Raw genomic sequence first — 15,020 nt, 5'->3', positions numbered from 1 at the left:
CAGAAGTGTCTCTGCTTGTCTGGGAGCTCTGCCCACCCACTGGTCAAACAATGTGATTTATGATTCAGGCTTTGGAATAGCTACATCAGCTCCAACCTGGAGAGTAAAGGTATCAGTGCAAACCTACAGGAGGTATTAAAGGCTACAGGTCAACCACACAGGCAGTATGTACTTGAGCCCCAATAAAAACTGGACACCAAAGGCCCAGGTGGGGCTCTGTGGTTGGCCATACTCTTTGCCGGGGGGTAACACGTCCCTGAGGATGAAGAAAGCTTTCCATTTAGAACTGTCCCAGACTTTGCCCTATGAGTGTCTTCCTTTGTTTGTTCTAACGTCTATCCTTTGCTGTAATAAAAATATAATTGCAAGGATTATACAATTATATTTTAATTACAATTATAATGATATTTTAATTAAAATTTATATTTTAATTATATTTTATTGTAACAACAATGCAAAAGACTTTGGTATATGGTTGTTATACTTTAATGTAAGGTTAAAGAAGTGAATTATTTGGAAAAAATATGGTGCCTTATAACATAGCACAGCAGAAGAACAAATGTTCAAAAAAGTATGAAAAGCTATAATCATATAGTTTTCATAGTGGTTACCTGAGTAGAATAGGATTGAGAGGCAGGGAAACTTAAATTCTTTAAATCTGTACGCTTGCATGTTATTTCTTCTCTTTTAAAAAAATATGTATTGGTGTTTTGTTTTGTTTTTTAAATAAAAAGCTTTCTGTTTTAATTGCTATTATAGCATTCAGGATCAATTAAATTACTGCTCACTTACCTGGCATTTGGGAAAGTAAAGTACCCCCTATTTTTCAGATTAACTAAATAAGTTCATCCTCTTTAAGACAAATTTATAATCATTTTAAGGAACTTTTTATAAAATCTTATGTAAGCTTTACCCTATTTAATTATTTTCATTAAATACACTATCAAAAGTGATACTTTAATTGAATCAATGAAGTGATATGTATACCCTACCTCTTTATAAAAGACATTAGAAGTTCCAAAGTGTAGCTGACAAGCTGAGCAATGGATTAATGAACTAACCTTATCAGTCACACATTTAAACGGTTCTTAGTTATATAAACCAGGCCTTCTAGACCCACCTTCCTAAAATGAAGATAAAGAATAAATATCTGTCTCCTTTTGTGCTGTGACAGACAGCCCAGTTCTGTACCTACTCTAGAACTCTACTTCCTCCCACATTGCTAGGTTGTAACCTACCACTTCTCGCCCACCTTATGTGTGTCATTATCACTAAAAGCACCTTTGCACCTTCCCTTTAGTATGCCGCTTCTATAAGCCTTGGCATAAGAGGCTCACGGCTTTGTCTTGGGGTTGAACCATGGTCTAAATGCTGCAGAGTAGTTTATATAAATCAGGTATAATTATTTTAAAGAATTAGAGAGAACTTGTTTATTCAGCTTGACAGTCAAAATAACATAATAATCAGAAGTTTGTATTATGAGAACCAATAAAGACAGTTTCTTTTTCAGGGCCATAGACCAAAGCAATGTTTCAGATGTAATCACTTACACTCACGCACATAGACACACACACACACACACTAAATTATTGACATATTTCTGGGATTAAGTAACAATATGCCTACCTGTCCAGAGTCAGGATCAAGCTTCACTTTCAAACTGGGATCTTCACGCTGAAGGCACTTCAATGCATGATCCAAATCTGGGGGATAAACAAAAACAGTTACCTTTACATTTCATTTTTTAGATAATGTACCATATGTTCTAGTGGGGAAAATAGATGAGCAAGCAAACAAATTTTGAAAAGGAAAATTTCAAACAGCCATAAATGTTTTGTAGAGAATAAAATAAGGTGATAAGACAGTGATAGGAGGTTACTTGAGACTGGGCAATCTGTGAAGGCCTCCCCACAATGATTTGGGTAAAGACATTTAAAAAATGACCTTATAAGCAAAATGCTGAAGAAAAAGAATTCCAGACAGAGGAAATGGCTGTGCAATGAATAATCCGCTATTGGAAAAACAATGAGAAGGCCAGTGCAGCTTGATATTGGTGGGCAGAAGGAAGGGTAGCATCACATGAGAAGGCAGGTATGTTGCAGGTCTTATAGGCCATGGTGAAGAGTTTGAATTTGTGATGGGAAGCCACCAAAGGGTTTAAGTGGGACAGCAACATCATCTGACTCTGCTCTGCAAAGATCAATCTAAGAGCTGACAAAAAAAGCAAAATGCCTTCGGAAACACAGACAATAGTGGGAAACTGGAAAAGGAAGCTAAATTACATGATGAATAAGGAGGTGGTAATCTAATCACTCTGTGACAATCACAACCAAAGAGGAAATAAGAACATATTATTTTCATTAAATATACCATCAAAAGTGATACTTTAATACAATCAATTAACTCATATGTATACCCTACCTCTTTACAAAAGATGTTAGAAGTTCCACAAAGTGTAGCTGAAGTAAAGAACTGAGCAATGGATTAATGAACCGACGTTATCAGTCACACATTTAAGCTCTTACATATATAAACCAGGCCTTCTAGACCGCCACTCGGGTGGTGGCCGCTAGCCATCGGTAGGTATTACCAATCCTACCGATTGGTAAGACCAAACTGATGTGCACTGTAAGTGTGAAATACACACTAGGTTTCAAAGACTTATTACGGAAAAAAGTAAAATATCTCAATTTTTATATTGATTATAATATATTCAACTAATATTTTGATATACTGGATTATGTACAACATATCACTAGAGTTAATTTTGCCAATTGTTTTTAATGTGGCTGTAAGAAAATTTTAAGTGATGTAAGTGGATCATGTTATATTTTTACTGAACAATGCCGTTCTAGACTCAATATCCCAAACTTGGGTCCAAGGACCAGCAATATCGGCATCACCTGGAGCCTGTTAGAAATATAGAATCTCAGGTTCTAGACTGAATCAGAGTTTGCATTTAATAAGAACCCCAAGAGATGGATATGCACATCCAACATTGAGAGGCATTATTTTAGGTAATAATTTATTTTTAAGCATCTATAGACAAAGAAGTAACAATGTTTATGACACTTTGTGGCTTTTAGAATGACAAGGTGGTAATTTTATTACAAAAAAGTGAATTCATTCAAAAATATTTATAAGGAATACGTCCCTCAGGAGTTTATTGGGGTGAAAACAGAGAGCACTGTAACACAAGGTGTCAAGTCCTACGATAGGACCAAAGGGTAAATACAGTGGAAGCGCAGAGAAAAGTGTGTGTGGATCTGCCTGTCAGAAGTCTGAGAAAGGGCGGCTCTGGGAAGTCTCTGCTCTCTGGGGCCCAGGACGTCTGAGCTAATGCCCATTAATTAGACTTTCTTTGGACACCTAAAGTAGGTTTTCTCCTAAAGCAGTTATGGATCGGGGCCTTGGATTTTAAAACTGGCTGGTACAACTTAACCACAATCCTGCACTTTGAATACAGGTGGACACAATGCATTTCACATGTGACATGAGTTTCAAATACATTCAAAAGAACTCAAAGGTTATTTCTGCAGGAGAGCCCCTGTCCTTAAGTGTGTGGTCACACTTGATATAACTAGTTTGGTCCCCCTTGATGTAACTGAGAGCCACATTCATGTCACCTGGTCCCCAAAGTCAAGACTACTTCAGCCGGCCTAGGGCATTTCAAGGTAACAAGAAAACTGCTGCCACAGCTGTTTGAATTTAAATCACAAAATAAATAAATAAATGCCATTCCTTTATCAACTGGACAAGACGACACCGTTTCCTTCAGTACTTGGCGGCTTACACCTGTACTTGGATTCCTTTCAGGTGAACTTTAGCTGGAGAGGTGAGGAACTGGAACTGCTACTTGGGTAGGAATCCTTTCTTTCCCACTGCGTACTCAAAAAGACATGGGAGGCAATAAAGATTGCCTTTGTTTTTCCGTGAGTCCAACTTGTTTTCAATGGGGAAAAGGGCTTCTAAAGCCACCTGTAGAACTAGAAAGTTTGTCCTTTAACAGTCTAATAGAGGAATTCAGTGAGGGCTTCAGCTGAGACCTAAAGAAAGAGTGAATATTTTCCAAGCAGACAATTCATCATAATGCAAGAGAGAACACAGGAAAAGAAACAGCAGTGCAAAAAAAAAAAAAAAAAGCATGGCACCTTCAGGATATCACAACCACTTTATTATGGCACTGTGAGGTGGCAGCAGTTAGTCTATTTTCATTTTTGTCTGGGTGAAAGAAGAGGGGTCAGAACAAAGGAGGAAGTTTCAAAAAGTGAAGCCAGTCAAGAGAGCTGGTGTCAAAGACTAGGGGCAGCCTCCCACTCTACTCCGCTGCTGCCTCGCTAAGAGACTGCACTTACCAGACTCCTTTGCAACTGGGTGGCCATATAGATTCCAAGTGATGGCCAATGACATATAAGAAACCTTAAAAGGGAAAGGGGTCCATTTCCTTTCTCCCCATTACTCCTTTCTGCTGCCAGGAGCTCCAACGTGATGCCCAAGGCTCCAGCAGCCATCATGAGACGACTGAGGACAGGAGCTGTCCACTCAGACAGGCAAGACAAAAGACGGGAGCCTGAGTGCCTGAGGAGACTGTGGGGCCATCCTCCAATCCCTGGGCTGGCAACTCAAGGTATGTTTTCCAACAGAGAGAAATAAACTTTTATCATTAAAGCAACTGCCACTTGAGGATTTTTCTGCTATAGCTAATCAAATTTAATTGGAAATGACACAGCTGGAATAATGAGCTATATATGCCATACTAAAGAGTCTGGGTTTGTGCTTGAATAAAACTAAGGAAGAATATGATATGAGAAAAATGGCCAAGATATAACAAAAGACAAAAATTAAAGGAGATTGTAAAGATCAAAACATCTTAAATAAAAAACTAGACTACATAAGAAATGTTTACCAATAAATTCTGATAAAATTAAACTCAATCACATATGAAATCTTTTGAGGGTGTAATGTAACTGTTTCATCTGAATTACCAGAGCAGTAATTAATTGATCCACCAAGACTGTTCTGTACCTGGCTGCTTAGCCACTGATGGAGGCTCTATGGTACAGAAGAACACAGGTTCTGGAATCTCCACCCCCGCCAATAAGAGTCTCTCTGCTTCACTGTTTTGTTTACGCTTCTTTTCTGCCTCCCTTCCGGCTCGGCGAGCTGCAGCCAATGCGCTGGACTTGGATGAGACAATGGTGTCTCCAGTGGCTGTCTGCAAGCAAAGAAGATTCCTTGGGATAAAAAAGGCTGTTGGCAAGCACTCAACTTCCACCAAGAACCATGGAATGAGAAAAAATTCAATGTAGCACTTTCTTTCCATCAGTACTTAAAAGAAAGACAAATTTGTAAAGGTCATTATAACAATGCACAAGTAAATCTAATTTAACGTGTATAAGAATTCTATCCAAAATACTATTGTAATACGTCTAACAATAAAACACACACACAATACATACCCAAAATTCATTTGGTAAAACAAATGTACCTTCCCAAATTTTCAATCATATAAAGACAAGTTAGGTAGAAGTCCAATAGGGTTTTATCACCTGTAAAAATTTATTACTATTTTACAAAAAAGCCTCTATTAACTAAAGTATGCAATTAAACAGAATACCCTTGACCATGCAAAACTATAATTTAAATTTAATTTAATTTATTTTAAAAAAGATTTTATTTATGTATTTTTAGAGAGAGGGGAAGGGAGGGCGAGAGGGAGGGAAACATCGATTTGTGAGAGATACATTAATTGGTTGTCTCTCACACACCCCCAACTGGGGACCCAGCCTGCAACTCAGCCATGTGCTCTGACTGGGAATTGAACTGGCAACCTTTCAGTTTGCAGGCCAGCACTCAACCCACTGAGCCACACCAGCCAGGGCTATAATTTTAGTTTTAAACATATATGTTATGAAGCTCTGTGCCAGTTTCCATCTCTATAAAGATATTCCTACTGAAGCACTAGCCCAAACAGATTTCTGTAACTCCTTCAAACACAGAAAAGGAATTCCTGCCTCCAGGTAGACAGGACACTGCAATGCTAGAAGTCCAATTTCCGGAACATGGGAATTTTCTGTAAAAGATTTTAAATCCTGCAATTTCATAGAGTTAAAAATGTTAAAAGTTTATTTTTTATTGTATTTTTTCCATTACCATTTATCTCCCTATATCCTCTTCCACCTCCAACCCCTACCCCCCACCCCCCACAATCACCACACTGTTGTCTGTGTCCATGAGTCCTTCTTCTTTTTTACTCTATCCCTCCAACTCCCAAGAACCCTCCCACTCTCCGCCCAGAGCTGTCAGCCTGCTTTGTCTCTATCAATCAATCTGTCTCTATTCTGCTTGTTAGTTCAGGCTGTTTATTGGATTCCACACATGAGTGAACTCATATGGTATTTGTCTTTCTCTGACTGGCTTATTATTTCACTTAGCATAATGTTCTCCAGGTCCATCCATGTTGCTGCAAAAGGTAAAATTTTCTTTTTATATTTTAATAAACTATTAAAACAAAAAAAGTTCAAAGTAACAATGTTTACCCTAATGTCAAATGTACCAAAGTTTAATGATAAACTATATTTTACCTAACCCATATATAAGTGAGATGCCCTTGGCTTTAATCCACCAAAAATATACACAGATGCCACAAGTATTTTCATCCTACAGTCACGCAATGCCTGAAGCACTGGTCTGAGGACTGAGAACAGAGAATGAGAGAGACAGGAATGCGTGCCCTCACGGAGCCTTCACTGCAAAACGTCCTCGGTTAGTACCCGATCGGTTATAAGGTTGGATGAAATTGTGTGCAAGGATCAAAACAGGAAAACAAATCCAATGGAAATAACAACGTTTTATGTAATCTTAAAACATATGTATGTATCCATGAGTAGTATATTATTTTACTTGACTTTGAATAAATACAATTCATATTGTTATAGCCTTCTGTACTTTTTTTTAAAGATTTTCCTTACTTGTTTTTTTGAGAGAGAGAAGGGAGGGAGAAAGAAAGAAGAGAGAAACATCGATGTGTGAGAGAAACATCGATCGGTTGCCTCCCATACACCCCCGACCAGGGATCTGGCCCACAACACAGGCACGTGCTCTGAACAGGAATCCAACCGGCAGCGTTTGGTTTGCAACCTGGAGCTCAATCCACTGAGCCATAATTTACTTTTCTTTCTTTCTATGAGATTCAACCATGTTGATGAATATGCTACAATATTCATTATTCCATTATTGATGGACATTTGGATTATTTATTGGGTCTTGCTATTATAAAATACCTACTTTTAATTAAATACATAAGCTGTCATTTCCTGGAGAAACCATTCAGTCACTTACATGTTTAAGCCCAACAGTCAAAGCAATGTTGCCAGCAGTCAGTGAAGGGATTTCTACATGTTGGTCAGCAAATGGCAAAAGTAGACGACTTATTCTCTCCCTGTAGAACTATGATATATATCAGTAAAAGTACTTTTAAAGAAGCGAATACAATTTAAAAAATAACTGAAGCTTCTACTTACGTGCAGTTTCCATTAATATTATGGATGGCCAAGTGGGGTTTTATCATGCCTGAGTAAATGCGCATGAAAACCAGTGGTCCCCGCTGCTTGTCATGGAGAACTTTGAATGCCAGTGCACATAAGTCACCCTTGTACCACTGCCTATAAAAATTAAGGAGACATCCCAGAAAAGCCTTTAAAAGACACTTCCTATGTATTTATACAGATCAGATGATAATCACTTCACAAACTTAATCCTGAAGTCCTCCAAAGAGCCTTCATATCTTCAAGGTTAGCTACCCAGACTGATTAAATAATGCCAGTGCCTCTCTTCCTCCATTGGAATAAATTATTTTATGGAGATCTTACCATTAATTCCTCAAAACTAAAAACAATGGGGCCTCTTCCAAATATTACGTCTACTTGCAAATACTTCCAGAGCCAAGAGTTCCCTCCTCAAAAAAAACACCTAGGAACATCACACCACTTTCTCGAAAAAACCTATACAGGGTAAATAAACAGGTACTTTCCGATTATTGCCTTTATACTCTCCTCTCACTTTCTCTCCAGTTACGTAACTATATAAATTTATACTACAATCTGAGCTTGTTTACACGCCAACATTCTTACAGAATGATGTCCTTTAACTGGTGTTCATCAATAGGTTACAGAAACTTTGAACCCTCTGAAATTGCCAAATGTTGTACACAAGTATGTTTTTCTTGGGAAAAGCTCCGTATTTTCACTAGTTTCAAAGAAGTCCACAATTGAAAGTAGGTTAGACGTTTGTATTTCATAACACCTCCAATATTATTCCTCTAGTTTTTAACTTTATTTAATACATACTTATAAAGCTTACAATATTCTAGGCACTGTTCCATGTGCTTTGTAAGTATTAACTCATTGCTTCTTGCAACAATCCTATGAAATAGGTCCTATTCTCTGCCTTTCATAGATGAGAGGTTAAACACCTTGGAAGAGCTGGGACTTAAATCCAGGTAGCACACAGCGCAGCTTAGAATCACTTTACTGTACGCCTCTGCGGTTGAGAGAGAGGAAAAGTGGGTAATGTCCTCGTTAAAAGGATTGAAGTACAGTATTGGCTGCAATTTTGGACAACACTCACTCAGATTTTAGAAGATTTATTAATAAGTACAAAGTTGTCAGTGACAATGGGAGTAAAACACTGACCTTTCTTTACAGCCACAAAATATTTTGAGCTTATGAAAAATCTTGAAATCTAGAATAGATATAAATATAGCTACAGAATATTTATCACATGTCCCTAGGATACTACTTTCTAAATAAATAAATAAACAACCGAGATGGCAGGTCAGCATACTTCTACACATCACTAAATCCACATTCTTAGCTCCGTGCGTAAAGGTGGCAGGTTACAAAGGTAACAAATGTCCCTTTCAAATTAAAAACTACTATGGTACTATATTATAGTATTTACAATGATATTTCTCACCAATCTGATTAAAAAATGGTGATTCAACTACTCGTTGTGGGGAAAAAAGATCTATTTGCCTACCTGTTTTTCAAGGCTATAAGATTTTAATCTGCGTACTTGCATACTCACAGAAATTCATAGTTGCGCTCTTCGGGTGAAGGCAAATACATAGTAACTGCGTCTAACAAGGGCTGGACCCCTTTGTTTTTCAGGGCACTCCCACAAAGCACAGGCACTGCTGTCCGAGCCAGTGTTACTCTGTGGATTGCAGTCTGTAGCTACAAAGCAGAGGTATAGGTAAGTATTTTCTGTGACCAGAAGACGGTCACATACACAGTGTATTGGTCTCCAACCAAAATAGCTCAGAATTAGATGTCTTTCCTAACCAACCATGTGAAATAGCACTCCTCACACACTTCCCTCATTCTTTATGGCCTTATTCCTTGTTTTTCTTTATAACATTAATCACTAACTGATACATTAAATACATATTTATTCATTTATTGTCTGCCTTCTCTTCCACCAAAATGTTAAATTTGTATATGAGCATTATAGTAAGGTCTGATAAAACACTGCTAAGTCCCCAGAAACTAGAAAAGTGGTTAAAATAAAGTAGGTATTTGAAAATATTTCTTGAAAAAGAATTAATATACTTATGGTTTAACCTTGTCAATCTAACAGAGAAACTGGTAAGAAATTAAAGATATAAATAGGAATTACAATTTTTTCAAATGGATTGGATCCCAGTAATCCAAAAGAAAATGAGAAATCAAAGTTGGAAATTTTTTTTGAAAGACTTCAATAAACAAGAAAAGCTCGGGTGTACTTGCCAGCTCCTGATAAGAGAAACGGTGGGTCATTTCTACCTTAGAGCATAAGCTCTTTGAAAACAGAAATCATGCTTGTTGCAGGGCATAGTAAACATCACACGTCAGCATTCAAATACCAAACAATAAAACATGTCAAAATTATGGCATTTCATTCAAAAGAAAAATACTTTTTTCCCATCTCAAATAACTTTAAATGGCTTAAAATTAATCTACAATTAGATCTCATGTTTTTCTTTTTGGGAAAATAACTAAGTAAAATTTGTTTGGCTCATCTTGGACCTTATTGGGTTGGCCAAAAAGTTCATTTAGTTTTTTCTGTAAGATTGTTCGAGTAGCACTTAGTTGTCTCTAACTTCATTCGAAACAATTTTGTTAGATTGTATTGTGACAGCTTTCATATCAGCGTGCATTTAAAAAAACTTATTGAAATTGGTGAATTTTTGTGTAGCCATTTTAATATTGAAGATGGAAGAAAACACATTTTCAACATATTATGCTTTATTATTTCAGGAAAGGTAGAAACACAAAAAAAAGATTCGTGCAGTGTATGGAAAAGGACTGACGGAACGTGTCAAAAGTGGTTTGTGAACTTTCATGCTGGAGATTTCTTTCTGGACGATGTTCCATGGTCACGTAGACAAATTGAAAGCGATCAAGTCAAGACATTAATTGAGAGCAATCAATGTTCTATCACGCAGGAGATAGCCAACATACTCAAAATATCCAAATCCATAAAGTTATTGGTAAAATTGAACAATGTGTCTTCTATTTTATGGAAAAAACTAAACAGACTTTTTTGCCAACCCAATATCATACACATTATCACTTAAAAACTTTCTTTGGTAACTCTTATGTTTCGTGAAGGAAAATAAAGAGTAAGTTTGCCAAATTCATGGGGAAAGGTCCCTGGCAGGAAAAAAACCCAAAAAACAAGAATGCCTTGAAGAAATCTGTCATAATTCGATTATTATCAGTATTCTACTTGCCTAGCCTCTGGTTTAATATTTTTCAAAAGAAAACACACACACACACACACACACACAAAGACCTGCAATGAGTTTCCACTAAAAATTAAAACAGATTCAGAAAAAAAAAATGGTCTGATTAAAATGATCATTGTAGTAGTTTTAAAAGCCAGTAAATTTTCAATACAAATTTCTACCTATGGTTTCCCTAAAATACTCAAGAGAAATGATCGCAATGAAGAAAAAAGGCTGAGAATGAACACTTAACTTCTCTTGACTAAATACAAGTAAAAATGATTCCATTTCTAATTTTGTCAAGTATATCCAAAAATAGTCAATCACTGCCATTATTAAGTACCTGTGTATTAGTAGTGGCTCAATCTTTACATTCTCCTAATTTTTATTTAACGCAACATTTTGTGTTAGGAGTAACTTTATCTTAGTATTTTACTAATGTTTGTTTAAGTCAACATAGTTTCCAATGCTATGCAAAGTTGAAGGGGGAAAAAAAGGAACCAGAGAAAGCAAAGCAAATCCAATTAGTAAAAGTTGGTTATAGTAAATGAATAATAAAATTTACCTTCTCAGCTGGTACCAAATCAAAATTTTCACTAAATTCTCCTAAAACCAAGTCAGCAAATTCATCATCCAAATCTGCAACCTATAAAGAAAGGCTTTTAGTTCTATGACTTGCCTTTGTTTTCCAACTATTAGCTTAAGTCTAAATACCATAAACATATATTCTCCAAATACTTCAAGACAGCTACAGATCTCCTGAGACAGTGCAACTAAAACAAGTAATCCTACTGTAACTAATCCTGCACTGAGGAAATACCTTGAAGTTTGGGGGGTGGGACATAGACATAATTTCAATGATAAAAATGCAATTATATAATTTACATTCTTTTCATAATTCTTCATTATGAAGTTGAAGAATTCAGCTGACAACACAATTAATAAGTGTTTCACATTTTGCAATAGTACACAGGAACAAAACTTGCAAACTTGGTGAGCAAAACACACTTCACTTTTCACAGCTAACTATAGCAAAAATGTACCAAACCATCCTCCTGAAAAGCAGCCTATGTAATGGTTAAGCGCAGCTTCTGGAGTCAAACCGCTGGAAATGACTCCACTACTTAAAAAACTCTGTGAAAACGTTGGCCAAGGTATGTCACCACCTCTTTCTTCTCCTTGGTCACTCAGGGAGATAACACTAGTACCTACCTCACGGGGCTGTTGTGAGGGTTAAATAAAATTCTAATTATGCTGCCCAAACATACAGTAAGTATAGACAAAATGTTACTTATTATTTTCACCGTTCACCTGAAGGACACAGGACATTGGTTCCTATGCACACTAATATTATTCTTTAATTTTAAAAAAATGTGTAATTGTGATATAGCATAACATAACATAAAATTTACCATTTTAATCATTTCTAAGTGAACAGTTCAGTAAAGTATATCGACAGTTATATAAAACTAATCTCCAGGACTTTTTCATCTCACAAAAGCAAAACTACAGACACATAAAATAACTCTTTTTCATTCTTCATTCTCCCCTTTCCCAGAGCCTGGCGACTATCATTCTACTGCCTGCCTCTATAAACTGGACTTGCATAGGTATCTCATATAAATGGAATCATACAGTATTTGTCTTTTTGTGATTGGCTTATTTTAATTAGCAATGTAATGTCCCCAAGCTTCATTAATAATGCACATGTCAGAACTTCCTTCCTTTTTCATGCTGAGTAATACTCCATTGTGTGCATACACCACATTTTATTTGTCCATTCACCTGTTGATAACACCTTCCACTTCTTCCCTATTATAAATAATGCTGCTGTGAAGAAGGATGTGCAAATACCTCTTTGAGACTCTGCTTTCAATTCATTTGGATATATACCCAGGAGTGGAATTGCTGGATCATATGTTAACTCTGTTTTCAATTTTCTAAGGGACGACCATACTGCTTTTCACGGTGGCCGCACCATTCTCATTCTCACAAACAATGCAAAAGGGTTACAACTTCTCCACATCCTTACAATACTTATTTTATTTTTTTAATAGTTGCCATCCTAACAGGTGTGATGTGGTGTTACTAATTCCATACATACATATGTATTCCTTGTAATTAGCACTTTATTATTTACTGATAGCATATAATGAAAATAAAATTTGAGCCTTTCATGTCCTAGAACAATATGAGACCTATATGCAAGTTTACGTTGGCTCCTCAGCTAGATTATAAAATCCTTCTCAGGTTTATTCTGATAGCCCCTTCGTTAAGATAAAACAAAACCTCAAAGGAGAACCAATTATGTACCCAATTATTGATTAATAAGTGTCAATTCCACTTTCATTCTTTCTATGTATTCCCCCCCCCAATTTGAGAAGCCATATGGCAAAGTAAGAGCTCTAGCTCTTAACTGAGACAGATCTGGGTTCAGATCCCAGCTTTGCTGTTTATGTGCTATAGGAGAACCTACTCAAGCACTGTAAGCCTCTGTTTCCTCACTTGTAAAATGGGGATAATAGATGCTGTTGTGAGTATTAAATAATATATGTAAAGCATTTAAGAGATTATAAATCTTCAATAACTATTATCCAATAATAAAAATAACAATGATAATTATTATGTTAATCATAAAGTTGATAATTACTATATAACAGAAAATAATTACTTCAAAAATAACTTCATACAAAAGATGAATTAAAAAAATTAATTATGAGATCTACTTTGATCAGTTTAATTTAGAAGTGAGAGAACCAAAGAGTTCAGCCCTGGCAAGCGTGGCTCAGCTGGTTGGAGCGTCATCTCATACACAGAAAGGTCATGGATTCGATTCCTGGTCAGGGCACATGCCTAGGTTGAGGGTTCAGTTCCTGTTTGGGGTGTGTGCAGGAGACAACCAATTGATATTTCTCTCTCACATCAGTTTCTCTCTGTCTCTCAAATCAATAAAAATAATCAATAAGTAAATTAAAAAAAGAAAAAGAGTTCAGACTCAAATGTTCTTTTCTACCATAAAATTCAGGGAGTTTTATTTAAGGTATGTTTTATTCATTGTTCTACATACTAACAGTATCCTATAAATATTATAAATATTGGGTTGGCCAAAAGTCCATTTAATTTTTTCCATAAAATAAAACATATTTTTCAATTTCACTATCTTTCAATTTCACCAATAACTTTATTGATTTGGGTATTTTGAGCATGTCGGTTATCTCCTGAAAGACAGAACGTTGACTGTTCTTAATTAATGTCTCAATTTGATCGCTATCAACTTCAACTGGTCTACCCAACCACAGAGCATCATCTAGCAAGAAATCTCCAGCATGAAACTTCACAAACCACTTTTGACACACTTAGTCAGTCACAGCACCTTCTCTATACACTTCACAAATCCTTTTTTGCATTTCAGTTGTATTTTTTTTACCTTTCTTGAAATAATAAAGCATAATACGCCAAAATTTTTTCATATTTTCTTCCATATTCAATATTAAAATGGCTACACAAAAATTCACCAATTTTGATAGGATTTTTTAAAAATGCACACTGATATGACAACTGACACAATACAATCTAACAGAATTGTTTCAAATGAAGGTACAGACAACTAAGCACTACTAGAGCCATCTTACGGAAAAAAAAAAAACCTTTTTGGTCAACCCAATATTAACACTATTACTATTTTGTATTAAAATTTTGAAGGTGGCCTTGGTTGGTGTGGCTCAGTGGATCAAGTGCCAGCCTATGAATCAAAGGGTCACTGGTTCGATTCCCAGTCAGGGCACATGCCTAGATTGTGGGCCAGGTCTCCAGTAGGTGGTGCTTGGGAGGCTACCACACACTGATGTTTCCCTCTCTTTCTCCCTCCTTTTCCCTCTAAAAATAAATAAATAAAGTATTTTTAAAATTTTTGAACGTGGATGAAGTCTAAAATTATATATTAACTATAAAATTGATGGTTTTAAAATTTTCTAAATAATCTGATATCCGGTCAAGTAAAAGATGGGTATACCCTTGACCTAGCAATTTCACTCCTAGGTTTAATGCTAAACAAATTTTTGCTTATGTGCACAAGGAGACACATACAAAGATGTTCACAGCCACACTGTTTGTAATAGCAAAAAAAGCGATAACAACCTCAAAGTTCATCCACAGGAAAACAGATAATAAATCGTGGTACAATCATATATTGCCACACTATAAGACTAAAAATGAGTGACGTATAGCCACACATAACAACATGGACGAATCT

General features: G+C 36.2%; 1 protein-coding gene across 3 annotated transcripts in view; it reads right to left on the bottom strand.

Annotated features, from left to right (window-relative positions):
* The window catches only part of GFM2 (GTP dependent ribosome recycling factor mitochondrial 2), a 63,860-nt gene that overhangs the window by 21,399 nt on the left and 27,441 nt on the right, over positions 1 to 15,020 (bottom strand). For all 3 annotated transcript variants that reach the window (XR_006655963.3, XR_006655964.3, XM_024563493.3), the window contains exons 11-16: positions 11,334 to 11,414; positions 9,088 to 9,236; positions 7,524 to 7,664; positions 7,342 to 7,441; positions 5,026 to 5,215; positions 1,627 to 1,703 (exon numbers count right to left, since the gene is read on the bottom strand). Coding sequence is in view for 1 of the 3 variants with exons in the window: in XM_024563493.3 (XP_024419261.2) it covers positions 1,627 to 1,703; positions 5,026 to 5,215; positions 7,342 to 7,441; positions 7,524 to 7,664; positions 9,088 to 9,236; positions 11,334 to 11,414 (738 nt within the window). In the remaining 2 variants the exon portion in view is untranslated. The remainder of the gene's footprint in view (positions 1 to 1,626; positions 1,704 to 5,025; positions 5,216 to 7,341; positions 7,442 to 7,523; positions 7,665 to 9,087; positions 9,237 to 11,333; positions 11,415 to 15,020) is intronic.

Source organism: Desmodus rotundus, chromosome 1, assembly GCF_022682495.2.
Source record: "Desmodus rotundus isolate HL8 chromosome 1, HLdesRot8A.1, whole genome shotgun sequence".
Lineage (NCBI taxonomy): Eukaryota > Metazoa > Chordata > Mammalia > Chiroptera > Phyllostomidae > Desmodus > Desmodus rotundus.
This window is presented reverse-complemented; position numbering and strand designations above follow the sequence as displayed.